At 53.9% G+C, this 19,892-nt stretch overlaps 1 protein-coding gene across 3 annotated transcripts in view; it reads right to left on the bottom strand.

Annotated features, from left to right (window-relative positions):
* The window catches only part of MBP (myelin basic protein), a 103,834-nt gene that overhangs the window by 43,663 nt on the left and 40,279 nt on the right, over window positions 1-19,892 (bottom strand). For all 3 annotated transcript variants that reach the window (XM_061131229.1, XM_061131228.1, XM_061131230.1), the window contains one exon: window positions 17,927-18,014. In XM_061131229.1, coding sequence (XP_060987212.1) covers window positions 17,927-18,014 — 88 coding nt within the window. The remainder of the gene's footprint in view (window positions 1-17,926; window positions 18,015-19,892) is intronic.

Below are 19,892 nucleotides of genomic sequence, written 5' to 3'. Positions count from 1 at the left end.
AGGTTAGCACAAAGATCACGGTTCTAGGCCCTCTTTCTCTCGGACAAGTGACCTGCTGAATGTGTGACCCCTAGAGCAGGTCCTTCAGGGTGGGCAACCTGGATCAGAAGGTGGGGGCAGGCCATTTGAGGTCATAGACCGTTCTGGAGAGTCAAGAAAACCTTAAGGGAGACAGAGACGGTGAGGAACCTAAGAAGTTATCCAACACTCCAGCCTGTTGCAGAAGAGATCTTAGGTCCAAAAAAACCAAGAGAAGGTGACTAGGTATCCCACAGCCCAGAAAAAACCAAGCAGAAGCTCAGAACTCGAAACTGATGGACAACATGACTTTCTCAAGTGGTCTTTGTAGATTTGGATTCTCCACTGGCTTCTGTGGTGGGAGGATGGGTTGGACGTGCTGTTGCAGGAGTCTCACTGCAGAGCTTTGCAGACGCGTGGTCTCACCCCACCCACCCCTTCCCGGTCCAGCAGAGACCACTCAGAACCCCAGCCTCCTTCCGCAGGCATCTGTCCCCCCAGAACAGAGTCCAGGGAAGCGACTGTAAAGGAGGCAGATGTGGTTTTGTCTGGTGGACCTGGGCCCTGGCCAGATGATGGTTGATGGTGTGAAACTGCTCAAATGCCCAGGTCACTTTGCTCTTAGTGGGGCTAACACCGGGCCTGCCGATACACGTGATCCAACAGAAGAACATCTCGTCTCATCTCACGGGACTGCCCACACAAGAAAGCATCCTGCCCACCCTGTCTGTGGGCTGCCAGTCTCTCTCCATCCCGGTGGGAGTGAAGGCACCTCCCTGCCACCAGGCATGGGGCCTGCCGGGTTTGGGTTAAACACAGATGCCGTGCCCTTCCTCCCTGAGACGGGCCCCAGGTGCTGGCCTCACAGAGCAGCCCGCGGGCTCTGCCCGAGAGACCGCCAGGCTGGACCAGAGTTCGGCCCAGGCACTCAGTCCCTGTCCTGCCAGGGGCTGCCTTAAACCAATGGCCACAAACCAGGCTGTGAGCTCAAGGCCTTGGACGGAACCTCAGGTGAAAACGACGGGGACAGCGCGTGGTCCAGAGGGATGAAGGGCAGGAGGGAGCCGCCCCTCACAGGCAGTGGCCATGCGTGCCAAGCCGCCCACCCGAGCAGGCGGGCCCGGGCACCTGCGTGTCTCTGATGGGACTGGGCTGCTCCTGCAGGGGGGCCGGCGGGGCCCAAGGAGCCTGGAATTTGCTAGTGTGGGCCAGGGCGAAGAGGACTCCCCTTGTTTGTGGAATACTTCTGTCCCTGGCACTTAGCGCTCAGGGTCACCAGGGAGGGCGGAGGAACAAGAAGGCCCATGGTTGTGGCCGTGGTCATGCAGGGGCAGACTCTGCTTCTATGAGAGGCATGCGGCCGCCCGCAGAGGTTTCTTGACAACTCTGCCACAGACGCGTCTTATCAGCCCACCCACCTCACACGAATGCCTCCTTTGTAGACACAGAACATACAGTTTTTATTTACTCTAAATAGCTGGCCCCTGGAACCCTCCCACGGCGGGGATGGGGTCATGGGTGAGGGAGCCCCACGCAGAGCCGGAGCAGAAGCGGGGCGGGTGGGAGGCCACCCGCCCTCCTCCCCAAACCTGCATCGAACGCCCGGCTCCCCAAATCCAGCTGCTGTCAAGACAGTGATTCCGAAGGGCCTGGTGTTCACAGGGCTCCGTCCCTTGTGCAGCCTCCTGGGGGGTCTCACGGTGACCCCGAGCAGACCCCTGCGGCTGCACCACTGCCATGTCGGCTGGGAGCAAACTAGCTGGCAAAGGCCCCCTAACGCTGGTAGGGGTAAACTGAACTTGGACGGCAGGGCTAGAGTCTGCTGGGGTCAAAGCCAACAGGCTCTGACTGATGGTACCACCACTTTCTATGTGACCTTGACCACGTGATTTAAGCTCCTAAAGCCTTGGGCATCTCATTTGCAACACTGAACAAATATGTGGTGCCCTCTCATGTCATTGTTCTGACAACACGCGAGGAGCATAAAACAACATGTTGTTAATGCCAGGGGATTTTGTCACTGTTACTATTTTTATGTTGCAAAACTAGCTTGGGAATACCTTGTGGAAAATCCCAGTTTTCCATCCACCATCCATCCACCTACCCAACCACCCATCTGCACATCCAGCCATCCACACATCCACTCATCCACACATCCATCCATCCATCCATCTATCTATCCATCAGTCCATCCATCCACACATCCATCCATCTATCTATCCATCCATCCACTCATCCACACATCCACCCACCCATCCATCCAGACGTGCACTCATCCATCCATCTATCCATCCATCCATGCACACGTCCATACATTCACCCACCCATCCATCCATCCATCCGTCCACGCATCCACACATCTATCGATCCATCCATCCAATATTCATTTCATGCCTGTGCGGGCAGAATGCTAAGAATGGGTCCCAATCGTGAAGATAATCGTGAATATAATCCCTTGTATAATCCCTCCTCTCTGTGTGTGTGGAACCCGTGAACATGATAAGGTGTATTTATGGCAAAGCAGAGGTTCTCTGGACTATTTCACTAACCACAGGAGCCTCTGGAAGGCAGAGTCTTCTCCATCTGGAGACACAGACTGAGGCCAGGGAGAGAGATCTAGGTACAGGAAGGATGGGGATCATGTCGCTGGCTTTAGAAACGAAAGGACCACCTGCAGGGTCCAGTGAGTGGCCTCTAAGAGCCTAGGGGCCCAGCATTGTCCACGGCTCACTCTGCAAAACACAATCGATAGGTTTTCTCTCGGGCGTTTCAGTAACTGAGAGCGCGATGCAGAGGTCTCCCCTCGGGCACAGATCTGCCCCGCTGCCCTGTCGGTCCCCGGGAGCCTAGGGAACAATGGTGTCAAACGTCTAGCGGCAGAGATGGCAGTGCCTCGCACAACGTCTGCCTTTCACAGGCGCCTCCCAGCACCTCCCAGCGCCAGTCTGGTGCCAGCCAGTGTCAGCCACTGCTCTTTTTAAGGATAAAAATAACTTGAACACTCTGCAAGGGAAGAAATGGTCAGCGAAATACTTTAAAAAAACTCTCAGGCAGTAAGACATGATTTTTCAGATGAAGAAAAGTGATGCAACAGATAACTGGAAATAAAGGAAACATTCCAAGATACCAGTTATAAAAATGGTCTCAGGTAAACTGTCTTTATCTGCTGCTTTAACTGTCCCCATATACACATTGTTTTAGTTAAGGGTGTGCTGACAGTTTCATGGTTTTTTGGTTTGTTTAGCTCCTTTTTCACAAATTGTTTTTAAACAATTTATCATGACCATATAATCAGACACCATGTACATTTTATCAAGTATCTGACTGAAGAAATAGAAAATATTCCCTGTCTACTCATGCAATAAAGGTAGACACATGAAAACACTTATTTCTGAAAATTCTGAAATTAAACAAAATGGCTGCTTATGATAATCTATATTGTGTGGTATAACTTTGAATAATTTGATAATTTCATAAGGAAATTACCATATGTAGAAAGTCAATATTTCCATATCATGAAAATAAATTCATACACAATACACATGGGTGTATTATGAAGTTCTGCAAAATTGAAGAAAAATTGATCTCCCTTAATCTCACTGTGACATTTAACATTTTCATTTCAGATACAATCTGGCATCATTTGTTACAAGTCCTGGACTACTTTTGAGGGACCCTGGTTTCTGAGGAGTTGGAAGAACAATGAACAGTGCAACCTGCCAGGCAGGGAGGCGAGTCCTGGGGAGCAAGGTGCTGTCATTACCTCGCTCACCTGTGGTCACCCAGCATCTCATCACCTGTGGTCACCCAGCATCCTCATCACCTGTGGTCACCCAGCATCCTCATCACCTGTGATCACCCAGGCCAGCACCCACGCTCACCTGTGGTCACCCAGCATCTCATCACCTGTGGTCACCCTGGCCAGCACCCACACTCACCTGTGGTCACCCAGGCCAGCACCCACGCTCACCTGTGATCACCCAGCATCCTCATCACCTGTGATCACCCAGGCCAGCACCCACACTCACCTGTGGTCACCCAGGCCAGCACCCATGCTCACCTGTGGTCACCCAGGCCAGCACCCATGCTCACCTGTGGTCACCCAGGCCAGCACCCGCGATCACCTGTGATCACCCAGGCCAGCACCCCTGCTCACCTGTGATCATCCAGCATCCTCATCACCTGTGGTCACCCAGGCCAGCACCCACGCTCACTCCTGTGGTCACGCAGGCCAGCACCCATGCTCACCTGTGATCACCCAGGCCAGCACCCTCACTCACCTGTGATAACCCAGCATCCTCATCACCTGTGATCACCCAGGCCAGCACCCTCACTCACCTGTGATCACCCAGCATCTCATCACCTGTGCTCAACCTGGACAGCACCCACACTCACCTGTGATCACTCAGGCCAGCACCCGTGCTCACCTGTGGTCACCCAGGCAAGCGTCCTCATCACCTGTGATCACCCAGGCCAGCACCCTCGCTCACCTGTGATCACCCAGTCACCTGTGCTCAACCTGGACAGCACCCACACTCACCTGTGATCACTCAGGCCAGCACCCGTGCTCACCTGTGGTTACCCAGGCAAGCGTCCTCATCACCAGTGATCACCCAGGCCAGCACCTGCGCTCACCTGTGGTCACCTAGGCCAGTGTCCTCATCACTTGTGATCACCCAGGCCAGCACCCTCGCTCCCCTGTGATCACCCAGGCCAGCAATCTCATCACTTGTGGCCACCCAGGCCAGCACCCTCGCTCCCCTGTGATCACCCAGGCCAGCACCTGTGCTCACCTGTGATCACCCAGGCCAGCACTGCTCAAGCAGGTCTGGAGCAGGCTGCAATGTACTTTCTGGCCTGAATCTCTACATGTGTCTAAATGCAGTGCATGAAATGTCATCCTTAGAAAGTGGCTGCTAGGGACGAAGCGTTTAGTCTCTGTGAATGCTCTGTACCTGGTGAGCACTGAGCTGCTGCCCGTGCTGTGGTGTGAGGGATGTGAGCTCATCCGAGCACTTTCCAGGGGGACCCTCAGCAGAGGGAGGAGGGACTCGGATCCCCTGGGGGCTGATCTGTCCACATCTGTCTAGACCCTGCGTTAACCTGCATCACTGTCACGTCCAGACCTTTGGGCCAAGGATCCCTCAGGTCAACCAGCGCCATTCCTGTGGGCTCCCGGGTCTGGACCCTGCCCAGTCACCACCCGAACGTTCCCTGACCCTGACTCCCACCACTGCCTGGCACTGCTGGCATCAGGAGCGTCCGAGCTTCTGAATTCCCGGCTCTGCTGATCCTCGAGCCACCCTTGTGGCCCTGCAAGTCCCACCCTGCCAGGGTGTGAGTCCCCTCCCCATGAAAACCCCACCCCGCCAGGGTGTGAGTCCCCTCCCTGGACACCAGCAGATGCCAACGGTACCTGCTATGCTGCCCAGTTTCAAGTCGAGGTGACGGAGGTATTTCAGGCTCTTCACCTTGATGAGCTGACCCTGACCTCTCAGGACAAGTTGCCCGCCCCTTGGCCCCGTGGACGTCGCAGGGCCAGCACCTCGCTGACCCGGGGCGATGCCCAGGGGGCCGACAGAGAGGGCAACTGGAGGATGCAGAGAGGGAGGCGAGATCCTGGGACGTGGTTCTGTGAGGCCCCAGAGCGAGGAGCTGTGACCCAGGGAACGTCTGGAAAGGCAAGTGCGAGGAGCCAGGGCCAGCCCTGCCCTCACAGCTCCTCCACACCTGCAGCCGGCAGCTCTGCAGCCTTGTCACGGACCTGTGGCATCCTCCAGGGCTGGCCTCTCTGATCCTCAAGGACAGAGGAGACCTCGGCGCCCACTCACTATTGATGAGCCAAAGGCCAAACAAAAACTGTGTGCAGACTCCCCTTTCTATTGCGCTCCAAGTGTCAGCCTCCCACCCCCCCGAGAACCCTGCTCGCAGCATCCAGCCACCAGCCCCGTGCCGTGCACGGCCTCCTGGCACCAGGCTGCTCAGAGGCGACACCTGGTAATGGTCATGTTGGTCTGACATTGCAGGGATGGCTCAGAGAGACCCCAGGACTCATGGAGGCCCCCATAGAGGCCAGACCCCTGCTTGGACCCTCCCTGGAGTGGGGGGCGGCCTCCCTACTGCTGCGCTGTGCTCACCTCCCCACCTGGCCTGCAGCATCTCCACTGAGGGGGTTCTTGCTCACACCTTAGGAAACCCAGGATTATGTGATGTGTCAATAGACAAGATCAGATCTGAAATGCTAAAATCAAGTTAAACTAAAAGAAGAGAAGAAAAACATTCATTAAATAGAGTTCTAATTTTTTCTTTTTAAGTAAATGTGCTTCGAAGAAATGGAAATGTCTGTTTCCTTAACAACAGTGGTTATGATGGTTGTATTTTTGTTGCTGTTGTTGTCATCTGTGTGTGTGTATGTGTGTGTGTCTGTAGGTGTGTAGGTGTTCACACGCACTCCCAAGGTTAAAGGATGCCCTTTGTAACAAGATACCTTTGGATATATTGATCAGTGGATGGATATGCTCTTGATATATTACAATCGTGTGTCCTAAGTAATCAGCTCACGTGTCGGGAGTTAATCTGCTTATTCTTTCTCATTAGAGAAGGGACACAGTGATGGCTGGAGGAAACAGGTGACAGGTGGGGATAAAGCAGTCTCTGAGAGCAGCAGGCAGACAGAGGACCCTGGCCTGGCCTCCCCAACCTCCACACAAACAGCAGAGACCACGGACAAGGCAACCCTGATCACGGCATTAACTGATCAGTTTTGGCAGTATCTGACTACAGCAAGCTAGCAGCGAGGCTTGAGGACAGCCACCCCATGGAGACATTTAAAAGACAGGTTTCCTAACAGAAAGCGCCTGCACCACGACCACGGACCTCCGACCTCTGGGGTCACTTCTGCCAACCTCTGCAGGTTAGAGTGTTCCTACAAGGACTAGGATCACTGGGATAAACAATCACAAAATCCCATACTTTTCAATACATTCCTTCTTCTGTAGCAAGGCCACTGTCAGCTTAAAAAATTACTCTCATGAATTTAATCTCTTTTTCTATTAGAAAAAAACACAGAGAAATTGCTTGAGTGATGGCAAGTGGGTGAAATGTAGGAAACAGGAGACCCACGTTCCCCAACAACTGCAAGGACTGAAACATATTTGTTCTGAGGTAGCAACAGAACACGTTACTAAAAGTGCATGGGGCAGGAAGGTACCGCTTGGAAAATCCAGCAGCAAAGTTGAAGCAGGAGTTTGTGGCCAGCCTGTGCACAGATCTAACATTCATGTCAGGGACATACAGCACTTTATTGATACACGCTGTTAACAAAATATTCAAAATACTTAATGATCTGCACATTCAATTTGCTGGGCCAGATTGCACGTTAACTACAGATGATAATGTGTGTGTATCTCCTAAATATCATACTTCATTTATATGAAATAAAAATCCAGGGTCCCTTGGTGTCTAGGAGCCTCGGAGCTGTCTGCTAGTGAGGCTGATGTAATGGCTCCTCATGAACGTTTGCAGAGATGGAACCGCGCTTGTGCGCGAGCAAAACAGACACTCCTGCGAAAGTGTGTGCGAGCACCCACCACCCTTCTCCCCAGTGCAGGAGACATAAGAGATGCGAGTTCCAACCCTGGGTCGGGAAGATCCCCTAGAGAAGGGAATGGCTACCCAGTACTCTTGCCTGGAGGATCCCATGGACAGAGGAGCCTGGGGGACTACAGTCCATGGAGTCACAAAGAGTCCAACAGGACCCAGCGACCGAACTGAACATAACAGCCTTCGTGAGAACGAGGGAAGGTGGACCCACCCCTCAGAGATTCCTGGAGGACACGGAGCCCTTCCTACACGGGAATAAGAACAGACAAGGCCATGGCCACCTCCCGAACTGGCGGGAGGAGGACCACCCGCCCAGACAGGCGAACTTGCCCTGCCCTGCCAGTAACTCGGCCTTGAGGAGGAGGGTCTCCAGTTAACCCCAGAACCGGAGGCGACAGCACCCCAGCCACATGCCAGCTCCTGAGGCCACGTTGCGAGTTCAGGTCAGCTTGAGGTGGTGATTGGACATGATCCCTTTTCCTGATGGAAACCAAACGTGGGTACTTTCGAGGTAGGGACCCGAGACCCACCAGGCTCACCAGTCACAAGAGTGGTGTGGATGAGGGGAAAGGGGCCACGAGGAGGTGCGGGACTTCTGAGGCCCCCGACCTCGGCTGGATGCGGGGCCGTCCACCCGCCAGCCCCTCACAGCGGCTATTTGTGCCAGTGTGGCCTGTGTCCCCTTTTGTTCTGGAAATGGTTCCGTTGTCCTTTTGTGAGTCTGATGGCCTCAAGTGACTCTGAGCAGCACATGCTATTCCACAAGCCAGGGCCAGCGGGGGAGCGCCCGGGCAGCCGGCTGCGGGCCTTTGCCCATCTGACCACTGGTGCGGGCCGAGGCCCCGCCAGCTCGCCGCGGGGCACAGGGGGCCTCACTCCCGCCTGGACCACAGTCGGCACGGGAGGCATGGCGCTGAGGGCCCCCAGGGGGCGTGCTCGGACATCCCAGCAAACAGGCAGTCACCTGCCCCCCGGCTCCGCCCACGTCCAGTCCCCCCGCCCCCTCCCACATCCAGGACCCCGGCCCCTCCCACGTCCAGTCCCCCGGCTCCGCCCACATCCAGGCCGCCCCACGACCCCTCCTACGTCCAGGTCCCTCACAGCCCCTCCCACGTCCAGTCCCCCCCTGGCTCCGCCCATGTCCAGTCCCCCCCCGGCTCCGCCCACATCCAGGCCGCCCCACGACCCCTCCTACGTCCAGGTCCCTCACAGCCCCTCCCACGTCCAGGCCCCCCCTCCCCGGCCCCTCCCACGTCCAGGTCCCTCACAGCCCCTCCCACGTCCAGTCCCCCCCTGGCTCCGCCCACATCCAGGCCCCCCCCCCCCCGGCCCCTCCCACGTCCAGGTCCCTCACAGCCCCTCCCACGTCCAGGCCCCCCCCCTGGCTCCGCCCACATCCAGGCCCCCTCCCCCCGGCCCCTCCCACGTCCAGGTCCCTCACAGCCCCTCCCACGTCCAGTCCCCCCTGGCTCCGCCCACATCCAGGCCCCCCCCCCCCCGGCCCCTCCCACGTCCAGGTCCCTCACAGCCCCTCCCACGTCCAGGCCCCCCCCGGCCCCGCCCACGTCCAGGCCCCCCCCCCCCGGCCCCTCCCACGTCCAGGTCCCTCACAGCCCCTCCCACGTCCAGTCCCCCCTGGCTCCGCCCACATCCAGGCCCCCCCCCCCCGGCCCCTCCCACGTCCAGGTCCCTCACAGCCCCTCCCACGTCCAGGCCCCCCCCCCGGCTCCGCCCACATCCAGGCCGCCCCACGACCCCTCCTACGTCCAGGTCCCTCACAGCCCCTCCCACGTCCAGTCCCCCCTGGCTCCGCCCACATCCAGGCCCCCCCCCCCCCGGCCCCTCCCACGTCCAGGTCCCTCACAGCCCCTCCCACGTCCAGGCCCCCCCCCGGCCCCGCCCACGTCCAGTCCCCCCTGGCTCCGCCCACATCCAGCCCCCCCCCCCGGCCCCTCCCACGTCCAGGTCCCTCACAGCCCCTCCCACGTCCAGGCCCCCCCCCCGGCTCCGCCCACATCCAGCCCCCCCCCCCCCAGCCCCTCCCACGTCCAGGTCCCCCCGGCCCTGCCCACACCCTGGCCCACTTCGGTAGCCACTCACTCAGCCGCCACCCACCACGGGCAGAAAGCCTCAGGAGTAAAGGGCTCAGGCTGGCGGTCACACTGGCGGCGGCGTCCTTGGTGAAAAGCCGCAGTTTGCAAAGGTGCCTTAGAGAGAGGAGGGGCGGGGGGCAGGGTTCTGGGTCCCACCCACCCCTCCGTCATCCACCAGGTGACCGAGCTCTTCCGAGGGCCACTGGTCAGGCTCTGGGAGGCAGATGACACATGAGATGCCAACCCCCACTGGACGGTTGCAGCCAGAGCGGGCCCACGGACCCTCAGTACCCATGAAGGGCGCTGTCCCCTCAGGGACGTGGCCCCGGGTCCCAGCCCTCGGGTGGAAGCTGCCTGCCGCCCCTGAGTCACTGCAGACAGGGAGCCCACCCTCGGTGGGCTGTGACACAGCTCAAGTGATGACACCGAGCTCTGAGGGCTGAGGGCTCGTTTCCGGGGCTGGCACAGCCCCCGTCCCCGTGCCGCTCTCTTCTGAGGGGGCTGGTCACCTGGGTGCGGAGGCCTGGGGAAGGGCTGCCCGGGCAAAGGTCCTGAGCCCCAGAAGCCAGGAGTAGGTGGGGGTGGGGCAGGGAGTGCCGGCCTGCAGGGCCCCAGGGGTATGGGGAGGCTGGAGGGCTGCGAGCAGGGGTGATGAGCGCTGAGGATGGAGGCCGGGCTCCTGGAGGGATCCAGGTGAGCGTGCTGGCGGCCTGAACCACGTGCCCTGACAGGTGCCAAGTCAGTGCTGGCCAGCCAGTAAGTGCTTCCCAGGTGGTGCTAGTGGTAAAGAACCTGTTGCTAATACAGGAGACACAAGAGACACAGCTTCGATCCCTGGGTGGGGAAGATCCCCTGGAGGAGGGCATGGAAGCCCACTCCAGAAGGAGCATGGAAATCCTCTTGCCTGGAGGATCCCATGGACAGAGGAGCCTGGCGGGCTATGGTCCATAGGGTTGCAAAGAGTCAGACACGACTGAGTGACTTACACCCAGCATGGTGAGTAAGCAAGACGAGCTTATGCGGATGCTGGAGGCTGTAGACCAGCACTGTCAGCAGAGAACACAACAGCAACATGGCCCACCCTGTCCTCGAAGGAAAGGGACAAAGGAATAAGTTGGTGCTCAGACTCCTGGAGACCTCGGTGAGTTATTGCTAGACGCCCCTTTCTCTTCTGTTGTTTTCCTCTGATGATCTACTTCATCTTTAGGAAAACGAGGCTCAGAGCAGAAAACCCAGAAACAGGGAGCGGACACACAGCCACACCCACTTAACTTAAATACTATACATGTGATTGAATATCACGTTTTTATGTGGACTAGTTAAAGGTCATGGGGGCTTCAGGTAGGCTGCCCGGATGGACGGGCTGAGGGCCACTGCCTGCCTGGCTCAGCATCTGCCCTGGGCACTGATCCGGCCTCTTTCTGACTGTTTAACTTTGATGACCCCTCACGACAGCCTGGAGCTCTGAGGTGCTCGGAGTCCCTTCCACACGGTAACCGGAGCGCATAGAGGCTGACCCCCCCGCCCAGAGGTCTGCTCCACACTCCCAGCTGCCAGGTGATGCAGCCTCACTCAAGAAACAAGATGATCCCAGAGGCCAGGACATCGGTCCAGCAGCTTGGGTGGAGGCGGCAGAGCAGACCTGACACCCTACAGACAGAAAACGAACCTCCGCTCACGTTGAGGGCGTCACCCGAGCACCTCTGGGAGCTGCGGGCCTCAGTTCAGTTCAGTCGCTCAGTCATGTCCGACTCTTTGCAACCCCATGGACCGCAGCACGCCAGGCCTCCCTGTCCATCACCAACTCCCGAGTTTACTCACACTCATGTCCATCGCATTGGTGATGCCATCCAGCCATCTCAACCTCTGCCGTCCCCTTCTCCCGCCTTCAATCTTTCCCAGCATCAGGGTCTTTTCCAATGGGGGGCCTCAGCCAGAAATAAACACAACTGAGAGTGGGGAGAGTGCCCCCAGAGGACTGCCTGGGAACTACAAGGAGAAATGTACTTAAAAGACAGGGCTTCCCAGGTGGCTCTGCTGCTGCTGCTGTCACTTCAGTCGCATCTGACTCTATGTGACCCCTTAGACGGCAGCCCTCTAGGCTCCGCCGTCCCTGGGCTTTTCCAGGCAAGAACAATGGAGTGGGTTGCCATTTCCTTCTCCAATGCATGAAAGTGAAAAGTGAAAGTGAAGTCGCTCAGTCGTGTCCGACTCTTTGCGACCCCATGGACTGCAACCTACCAGGCTCCTCCGTCCATGGGATTTTCTAGGCAAGAGGACTGGAGTGGGGTGCCATGGCCTTCTCCCCCAGGTGGCTCAGTGGTAGAGAATCCGCCTGGCAGTGCAGGAGATCCTGGTTTGATCTCTGGGTTGGGAAGATTCCTTGAAGGAGGGCATGGCAACCTGCTCCAATATCCTTGCCTGGAGAATCCCATGGCCAAAGGAGCCTGGCCCGTGACAGTCCATGGGGTTGCAAAGAATTGAACACAACTGAGTACTTTAAAGACACAAGGTATCATCATATTCAGTCAAATGCACAGAGAAGTGATAACCTACGATGTTTCACTGCTCTAACAAATCTGTCAAATGAGTGGTGCCTCTTTCCCTAAGGACCATCCCGGATAAGCCCCTGTTCTCCTGGTGGGGCTCAGAGCAGGGCGGATCCCTGGGCTGCCATCCTGTGTCTCGCTCCACCTCTGTCTTCCCTGTCCGGGCAGTCAGACTCTTATGGACACAGTGAGCGGGTGGACAGGATGATTTCTAACATTCCTTTGAGTTCTCTTCACTTCTTTTCTTCTTCAATTTTCTTCTTCACTCTTCTCTTCACTTGTGACTTTGATTCTGTGGTTTTTATCTACCCCAGAGATGCACTCACAGGATACTGATTCTATCGCTTGTCTAGATACGAAGTCATAGTCAGGCTCATAGTCAGCAGCTCATTAAGGCTGCCCTCAAATATTTCGGGGAAGAAGTTGTGCAGTGATTGTTTCTGAAGGACACAGATGCTGTCTGGGAGGGACTGAGCTGAGTCTGCTGGGCAGGAAAGAGTAGGCTCCCTCACCTGCATTCGTTACTGAACTGAGACAGAATTTCAGATCAGTAATGCCTGCTACTTATGGATTTTGTAACTCAATCCAATTATCATAATATATTAAATATCACTTAAATAGCATATCAAAAAGATTTCCTTGTGGAAGATTCTTGGAAATTAAAAAAAAAGTGCAACTTTTTTTTTTAATGCTACATGAAAATTCTTAGGGCAATATCTGTCTGCGGCAGAGTAGACAAACGGCCGGGTGTTATCTCGGGCTGCACAGAGCTCACAAGTCCTCCCCGTCCAGTGGGGAGCCCGCTACTGCTCCCTGATGCAGAGCGGCCCTGGGCTCTGGCACCAAGGGCAACTTGAGCCGAGAGGAAACTCATTATCCAGCTGATCACTATTTGCATATGAAACGAATCACCAACAAGCCGTAAAAATACCTTGAGGTCGCTGACTGCCACCTGATCGCCTGCGACAACAGTTTAAACAGGAAAACACCCTCGCAGTGTGCTAACTACAGCTCTGCTTCCTTTGAGGAGCACACACAGACGTCTGTCTGAAAACAACAGCTGTCACTGCGGCAGACGGGGTGGGGGGACCTGCAAGCCCCGGGGCGTTCACTCGCGGCGGCTCTGTTGTCATCTCCACGCGCTGGCGAGGAGGCCGACACACAGACAGATGAGGACGGACACTGCCCCAAACACACGGCTAAAAGGTGGGGGCGGGGAGTCGACGCCACCTCCTGTGTAAAAGGAGAAGCTGACGAGGTCTCACTTCCATCAGGCAGCTGGGAAGCTCTAGGTTAAATGTCAAATTCAACTGTAGCAACTGCTGTACAGTCAAGAAATGTACGTGGGGCCTTACTTCATCTCCATCTGATTTTTTTATGTTTCATTTCTTTGTGTGCTTTCTCAGAGTAAATTAACTCTGGCCTTGTAAAATAAAAACACACATATATACGTATATATTACACATATGTGTGTATATGCTTCCATCCACTTGAAATAGTGGTAAAGGACCCGCTTGCCAGTGCAGCAGACGTGAGAGATGTCGGTTCAATCCCTGGGTCAGGAAGATCCCCTGGAGGAGGACAATCCACTTCAGTATTCTTGCCTGGAGAACCCCATGGACAGAGGAGCCTGGTGGGCTATAGTCCATGGGTCACAGAGAATTGGACACAACTGAAGCAACTTAGCACGCACGCATGCCACTTAAAAAATATATATATATATATATATATCTCAGTAATATACAATGTATATGCTTTGTAACTTTTTTCTTCTGTGTGCTGTGCTGTCCTTAGTTGCTTAGTCATGACCAGCTCTTTGTGACCCCATGGACTGTAGCCCACCAGGTTCCCCTGTCCATGGGATTCTCTAGGCAAGAGTACTGGAGTGGGTTGTCACGCCCTCCTCCAGGAGATCTTCCTGACCCAGGGATCAAACCTGTGTCTTCTGCATTGCAGGCGGATTCTTTACCAGCTGAGCTACCAGGGAAGTCCTTATACTTATATGCATATACTCAGATGTTTCTAATATGAGTACTTTCCCCCTAGACATTGAACCTGGACAATTCTACCTCCATTATCTGACCTGACTCGGTGCGTTCTCAGGATCCCACGACCCTGTGAGCTGCACTAGTGTCCATCCAGCGTGACAGGACTCCGTCTGCTCTGACCTCTGAGACGAGCAGCATGTCTGGAAGGGACCACGGTCACTCTGGAAAGAGCAGGGCTGCCCTCTCTTGGAGACTTCTGTCCTCTGGGCATGTCAGGGAGACCCGAGTCTTCTGCCCACCTCAGCTGAACCACCTGCCCTACTTTAGCCCCCTGACTAGTGAGCGCTGGTGGAGGAGGTTGGGTGAGCATCTACCTTCTTTCCTGCCTGGATTTCCAACCACAAGGCTAGTTTGTGCCAAGTGTGTGGATATGAGGTTCAAAAAAAGCCTGGTAACTGTCCCACCGCAGAACACCCTGGTTCCCCAAAGCCCAGGCAGCACATGGTTCTCATAGGGTGACTGAGTCCTAAACTGTTTCTTCCTCTCTGGGTGACCAGGCAAAACAGTCCCAAGTGTAGCCACCTGCGGCCCAAAGACAAATTACACAAAGATTTCCAAGAGCGTGCCAATGAGTTATTAACTTAGATCTAAATCATTCAGTAAAAATTTCCCAGGAAATGAAAAAGTACATATAACTGATGAGTAAGTCTGGGGCTTCCCAGGTGGCACAGTGGTAAATGCAGGGGACCCAGGTTCGATTCATGGGTCGGGAAGATCCCCTGGAGAGGGCATGGCAACCCCCTTCAGTATTCTTGCCTGGAGAATCCCATGGACAGAGGAGCCTGGCAGGCTACAGTCCATGGGGTCACAGAGTCTGACATGCCTGAGCCCAGGAAAGCCTGCAGGTGTTCCCCAGACACGGAGGAAGTCCCTCTGGTTGGAGCTGTGCAACTCATGGCTTCAGGCATGTGAGCCCGGCACTCAGCACCTGTGTGGGGTCAGCACCAGTCAGAGCCTGTAAACTCTCCATCGGGCCTCTAAGTAGGACTCTCACAGAGCTGCCTTGACCTCCGCCGCGACCCCGAGGACACGCATTCCGCAGACTCGGGTTAGGAAAAGGCTGATGACCTCTCCGCACCCCTCACCCACCCCGGAGTTCTCTGACACGTGGACAGAATGATGCCCAGGAGCCTGAGGAGCGTGGTTAAGGGGCTGCTGGTGACTCGTGGCTCATGGTGCATCATGGGAGCACAGTTTCTTCTTGTGTTTAGGGAGTTTCTGTCTGGTCAGGGAAAGACCCAGTTGCTGATTTCGTTGGAATGGCATTTGTATACACTTCAGAAATTTGACAAGAATTCACATATACTTCCCCCAAGAGTAGATAGTCAAGACTGATAGCCAAGATTATTTCAGCCTCTTTCTTCCTCATCACTCCAAGCCTTTAGGCCGGGTGTCTTTGGACCCCCAGGAAGGCATTCGGATCGGGAGGTTATATGAAGTTCAAAAGCAGACGTCTGACAGCCCTGCGGGGCCCACATCTGCGTGACTCAGGACGGCGGAGCACGAGGCAGGGGAGCCTGGGAGGGTCCTGTCCCAGGCCACCCCCTCTGCGGTCACACTTACCCCCGGCCGTGACTCAGCCGTGACAGCGGCTCTTGCCCTGAGGGTGACGAGCAGGGAACTGCTCCCCGGTCACCCTGACAGGCTGAGAGCCCGGGCTGTGAGCAGAACCTCAGATCAGCAGATATTTGAGCTGGTCTTACTGTTCAAGTCACCGGGCGCGCGCAGTCGACAAGACAGGCAGAAGCTGGCTGATGGCCCGATTCTTCCCAGTAAAAAGCAGACCTAGCTTTGGACTGGGATGTTTGCGCTTCCATTGGTTTTCACATTCAACTCTAGATAATAAAAAATTCTCCAAATTGCAGAGGGATCTGAGAAGGTTAAAGAGGGCTACCTTTCAAAGTACTTCAGGAATTATACCACATTTATAACTTAAGGAAAAGGCTTATAATAGATTGTTTTCATGTCATACAGACATTATACACATGTATATATCAAAAGAACTGTGTGTGGGCATGCTGATAGCAAAAGAAAAGGCTGATGTTGTTACGAATAATCCTAAAAGCAGCTAACCTGGAGAATAATGATAAAGATGATGCCTACTTTAAAAATAAGTGAGCTTAGCCAAAACAGCTCTAAAAACTCGCTCTTCTTCGTATGTAGAACCTAAAATGGACGTTTCTGTTTTGTCATTTTCTTTTATGTGTTTATACACGTATGCAGTTGGAATAGAAGACTAAAGACACCTTTTAATCTAGAGGATTACAGGCAGCTTTAGTGTTAAAGTCACTGACACTCAGAGGCTCTGTACAGACTCACAGACTGTGCCCCCCTCTAGACCCTAAGGAAAGCAGGCTGCTCTCCAGGCAGGCTGCCCCCCCACTTCCTCTGCCCCCATAGAGCGCAAACCCCACCACCAAGAGGCACTGGGCTGCTCAGGCCCCAAGAAAACCCCCATGGAAATCAGCAAAAAGCAGTGGCTCCTCTCCCAACTGCCTATCTTGACTCCACCATGCTAATCCTCAGGGCTTCATCTCTGGGCCTTTGGGTTGATTTTCATGGAAGCTTAAGACACTGAGAAAGTGGGCAGCGGTACTCTGTCTAGTTCCATCCTTCTTGTGTGCTGCTCAACAGGATGGGATTACAGAAAAAGAAAGGATTTTTTAAAAACAGCAGATAGATTAGGAGCAAAATTAAAAAAACTGGGGTGGATTTTCCTGCCTGACAAGTGAAGTGTGAAGAGACTCTTCTTAGAAATAAGCAGAGACCTGGCCAGACCCTGTGGGGAGGCCTGGTTCTGTGACTGCAGACCTGCAGGCAGGGCTGACAGTGGCTAAGGTATGTCTTAGCAGCCAGAGAACAGCCCCTCCGTTTTGACAAGCGAGCCACCAGGAGCTGGCCTCTAGGAATACAAACACGTGGAGAAAGGAGCGATACCTACGGGCAGGTCTGCGCGAACCCCAGCTTGTCCTGTGGCTCTGGGCGAGTCACCCAGGGTCACCATCACGCGGCAGAGGGGGACCCAAGAGTGAATATACAAAAATTGGTGGGAACCTGCCCGTTCACTCCTGGGGTGAGAGGCAACCTCCATCTCCAGGGCGACGAGTAAGTAAACTTTTACAGAAAACATATTTCCCAACACCTCCTGAGTCACTCTTGGTATTTAAAATAAACACCAGCGTGTCCAGGCCCTGGGACTACTGCCCTTCCTCATTAGATATTTTTAACGTGCACTGTTACCACTTCTAATGTCCACACCCAATTGATCAAATAAATGATCAGAAAAACATCGCATAGCAAGGGGAAACCTGGGAAATTTCTGGCGTCTGTGGGCATGAAACAGCACGTGAAACCCAACCAAGAGCACAAGCAAGATGGAGACGGGGACTGAGGGTGGCCAGGGCAGTCTCATAGGGGCGGAGAATGCAAGGGTGTTCTCAGGAGGTGGATGGAGGGGACTTAGCCTCCAGGTTTCTGTACAGCCTGCTCTTCTAACAGTGAGAACGGATTCACAGTTCACTCATGTAATTAAAAAATTAAGACCTTCTCCAAATGAGCATGTGTTTGCCCACGATCACCATAGGAAATCACATCTTCTCATTTTCATGTTACGTACCAAACACATCACTGTCTTCTGAGATCTCCCGGGAAAGGTCACGAGTGTTTCTCTTCTTTTCATATTCTCCTCTGTTAGTTTCACTATCCTGGGAAGGGGGAAGAAAAAAAAAACAACACAACATAAACTCTTAAAATACTCTAAAATGTCTTCTTACTGACACAGTTTGAAACTGATAAACAAATTCACATCCATCCTCAAAGTCAGATGGAATTTCAGTTCAGGGTGTGGATTTCTGTACAGGATGTGGAATTCTGCTTTGTTTTCTCTGCCTGAGCATGCAAGCATCTGGAGGATGTATTTTCATACAGAAGAAACTGAAATGATTAAATTAAACAAGCTAGACATCATCCCATGTATCTCAGGAACATGACTACTTGGTCGCTGTTTTGGATTGTGAGCTGAAAGCATGGGATGGAATTGATACCAAACCTGATTCCCTTGGGTTCTAACTTTCTTCCAGTGGTAGCCCTGGGAGAGAAAAGGACATGGAACTACTGACTAGTTCAAAACTGGGAAGGGAGTACGTCAAGGCTGCCTATTGTCACCCTGCCTATTTAACTTATATGCAGAGTACATCATGAGAAACGCTGGGCTGGATGAGTCACAAGCTGGAATCAAGACTGCTGGGAGAAGTATCAAGAACCTCAAATTATGCACATGATACCATTCTAATGGAAGAAAGTGAAGAGGAACTAAAGAATCTCTTGATGAAAGTGAGAGAGGAGGGTGAATAGGCTGGCTTAAAGTCAACATTCAGAAAACTAAGATCATGGCATCCAGTCCCATCACTTCATGGCAAATAGATGGGGATACAATGGAAACAGTGACAGACTTTATTTTTGGGGGCTCCAAAATCACTGCAGATGGTGACTGCAGCCATGAAATTAAAAGATGCTTGCTCCATGGAAGAATAGCTATGACCAACCTAGGCAGCATATTAAAAAGCAGAGACATTACTTTGCCAACAAAGGTCTGTTTAGTCAAAGCTGTGGTTTTACCAGTAGTCATGTATGGATGTGAGAGTTGGACTATAAAGAAAGCTGAGCACCGAAGAATTGATGCTTTTGAACTGTGGTGTTGGAGAAGACTCTTGAGTCCCTTGGACTGCAAGGCGATCCAACCAGTCCATCCTAAAGGAAATCAGTCCTGAATATTCATTGGAAGGACTGATGCTGAAGCTAAAGCTCCAATACTTTGGCCACCTGATGCAAAGAACTGACTCATTAGAAAAGACCCTGATGCCGGGAAAGATTGAGGGCAGGAGGAGAAGGGGATGACAGAGGATGAGATGGTTGGATGGCATCACCGACTCAATGGACATGAGTTTGGGTAAACTCCGTGAGTTGGTGATGGACAGGGAGGCCTGGTATGCTGCAGTCCATGGGGTCACAGAGACGGACATGACTGAATGACTGGACAACAGCGGCAGCCCTGGGGGAGAGCCCCTTCCAGGGGGAAGTACTGATACTAACGTCCTTGGCCCACCTGGACTTCTGAGGGGAGGGGCTGGACTGGCTGGGTCTCTGCCCTGTCTCCTCTGGGAACATGCACCCTCAGAGCTGGAGTTTCTTCCCTCCCCTCCCCTACTCCCTCTGCTCTTTTATGGAGACCAAGGTGCTTTTTTGGGGGGCTTGGGGGTACCCCTTGTCTTTTTTCTTGTTTATGTCAATTTTTTCCCCCCAGGGTGCTTTTTGAATTTAAAAATTTAAGTGCACAGAATAGATGTGGTTCAGTTTCTATTTTAAATCAATTTTATTGTATTTAATTATTTTCCTATGGAAAGCCTGTACTTGACATCAAATTCAAAAGGCACTGAAAAGGTCACAGGGAGATGGGTAGGCTCCCTGGGCACCTCCCAGCTGCAACCCCGCCTGTGGGTGAACTTCTAACTTCTAGCCTCTGTCTTCCTCAAAACAGCCTGGGCTCATTTCAGCCATTGCCCAGGTTCACTCCCTTGTTCCTC

This window comes from Dama dama, chromosome 27 (assembly GCF_033118175.1).
Source record: "Dama dama isolate Ldn47 chromosome 27, ASM3311817v1, whole genome shotgun sequence".
Taxonomy (NCBI): Eukaryota; Metazoa; Chordata; class Mammalia; order Artiodactyla; family Cervidae; genus Dama; species Dama dama.
This window is presented reverse-complemented; position numbering and strand designations above follow the sequence as displayed.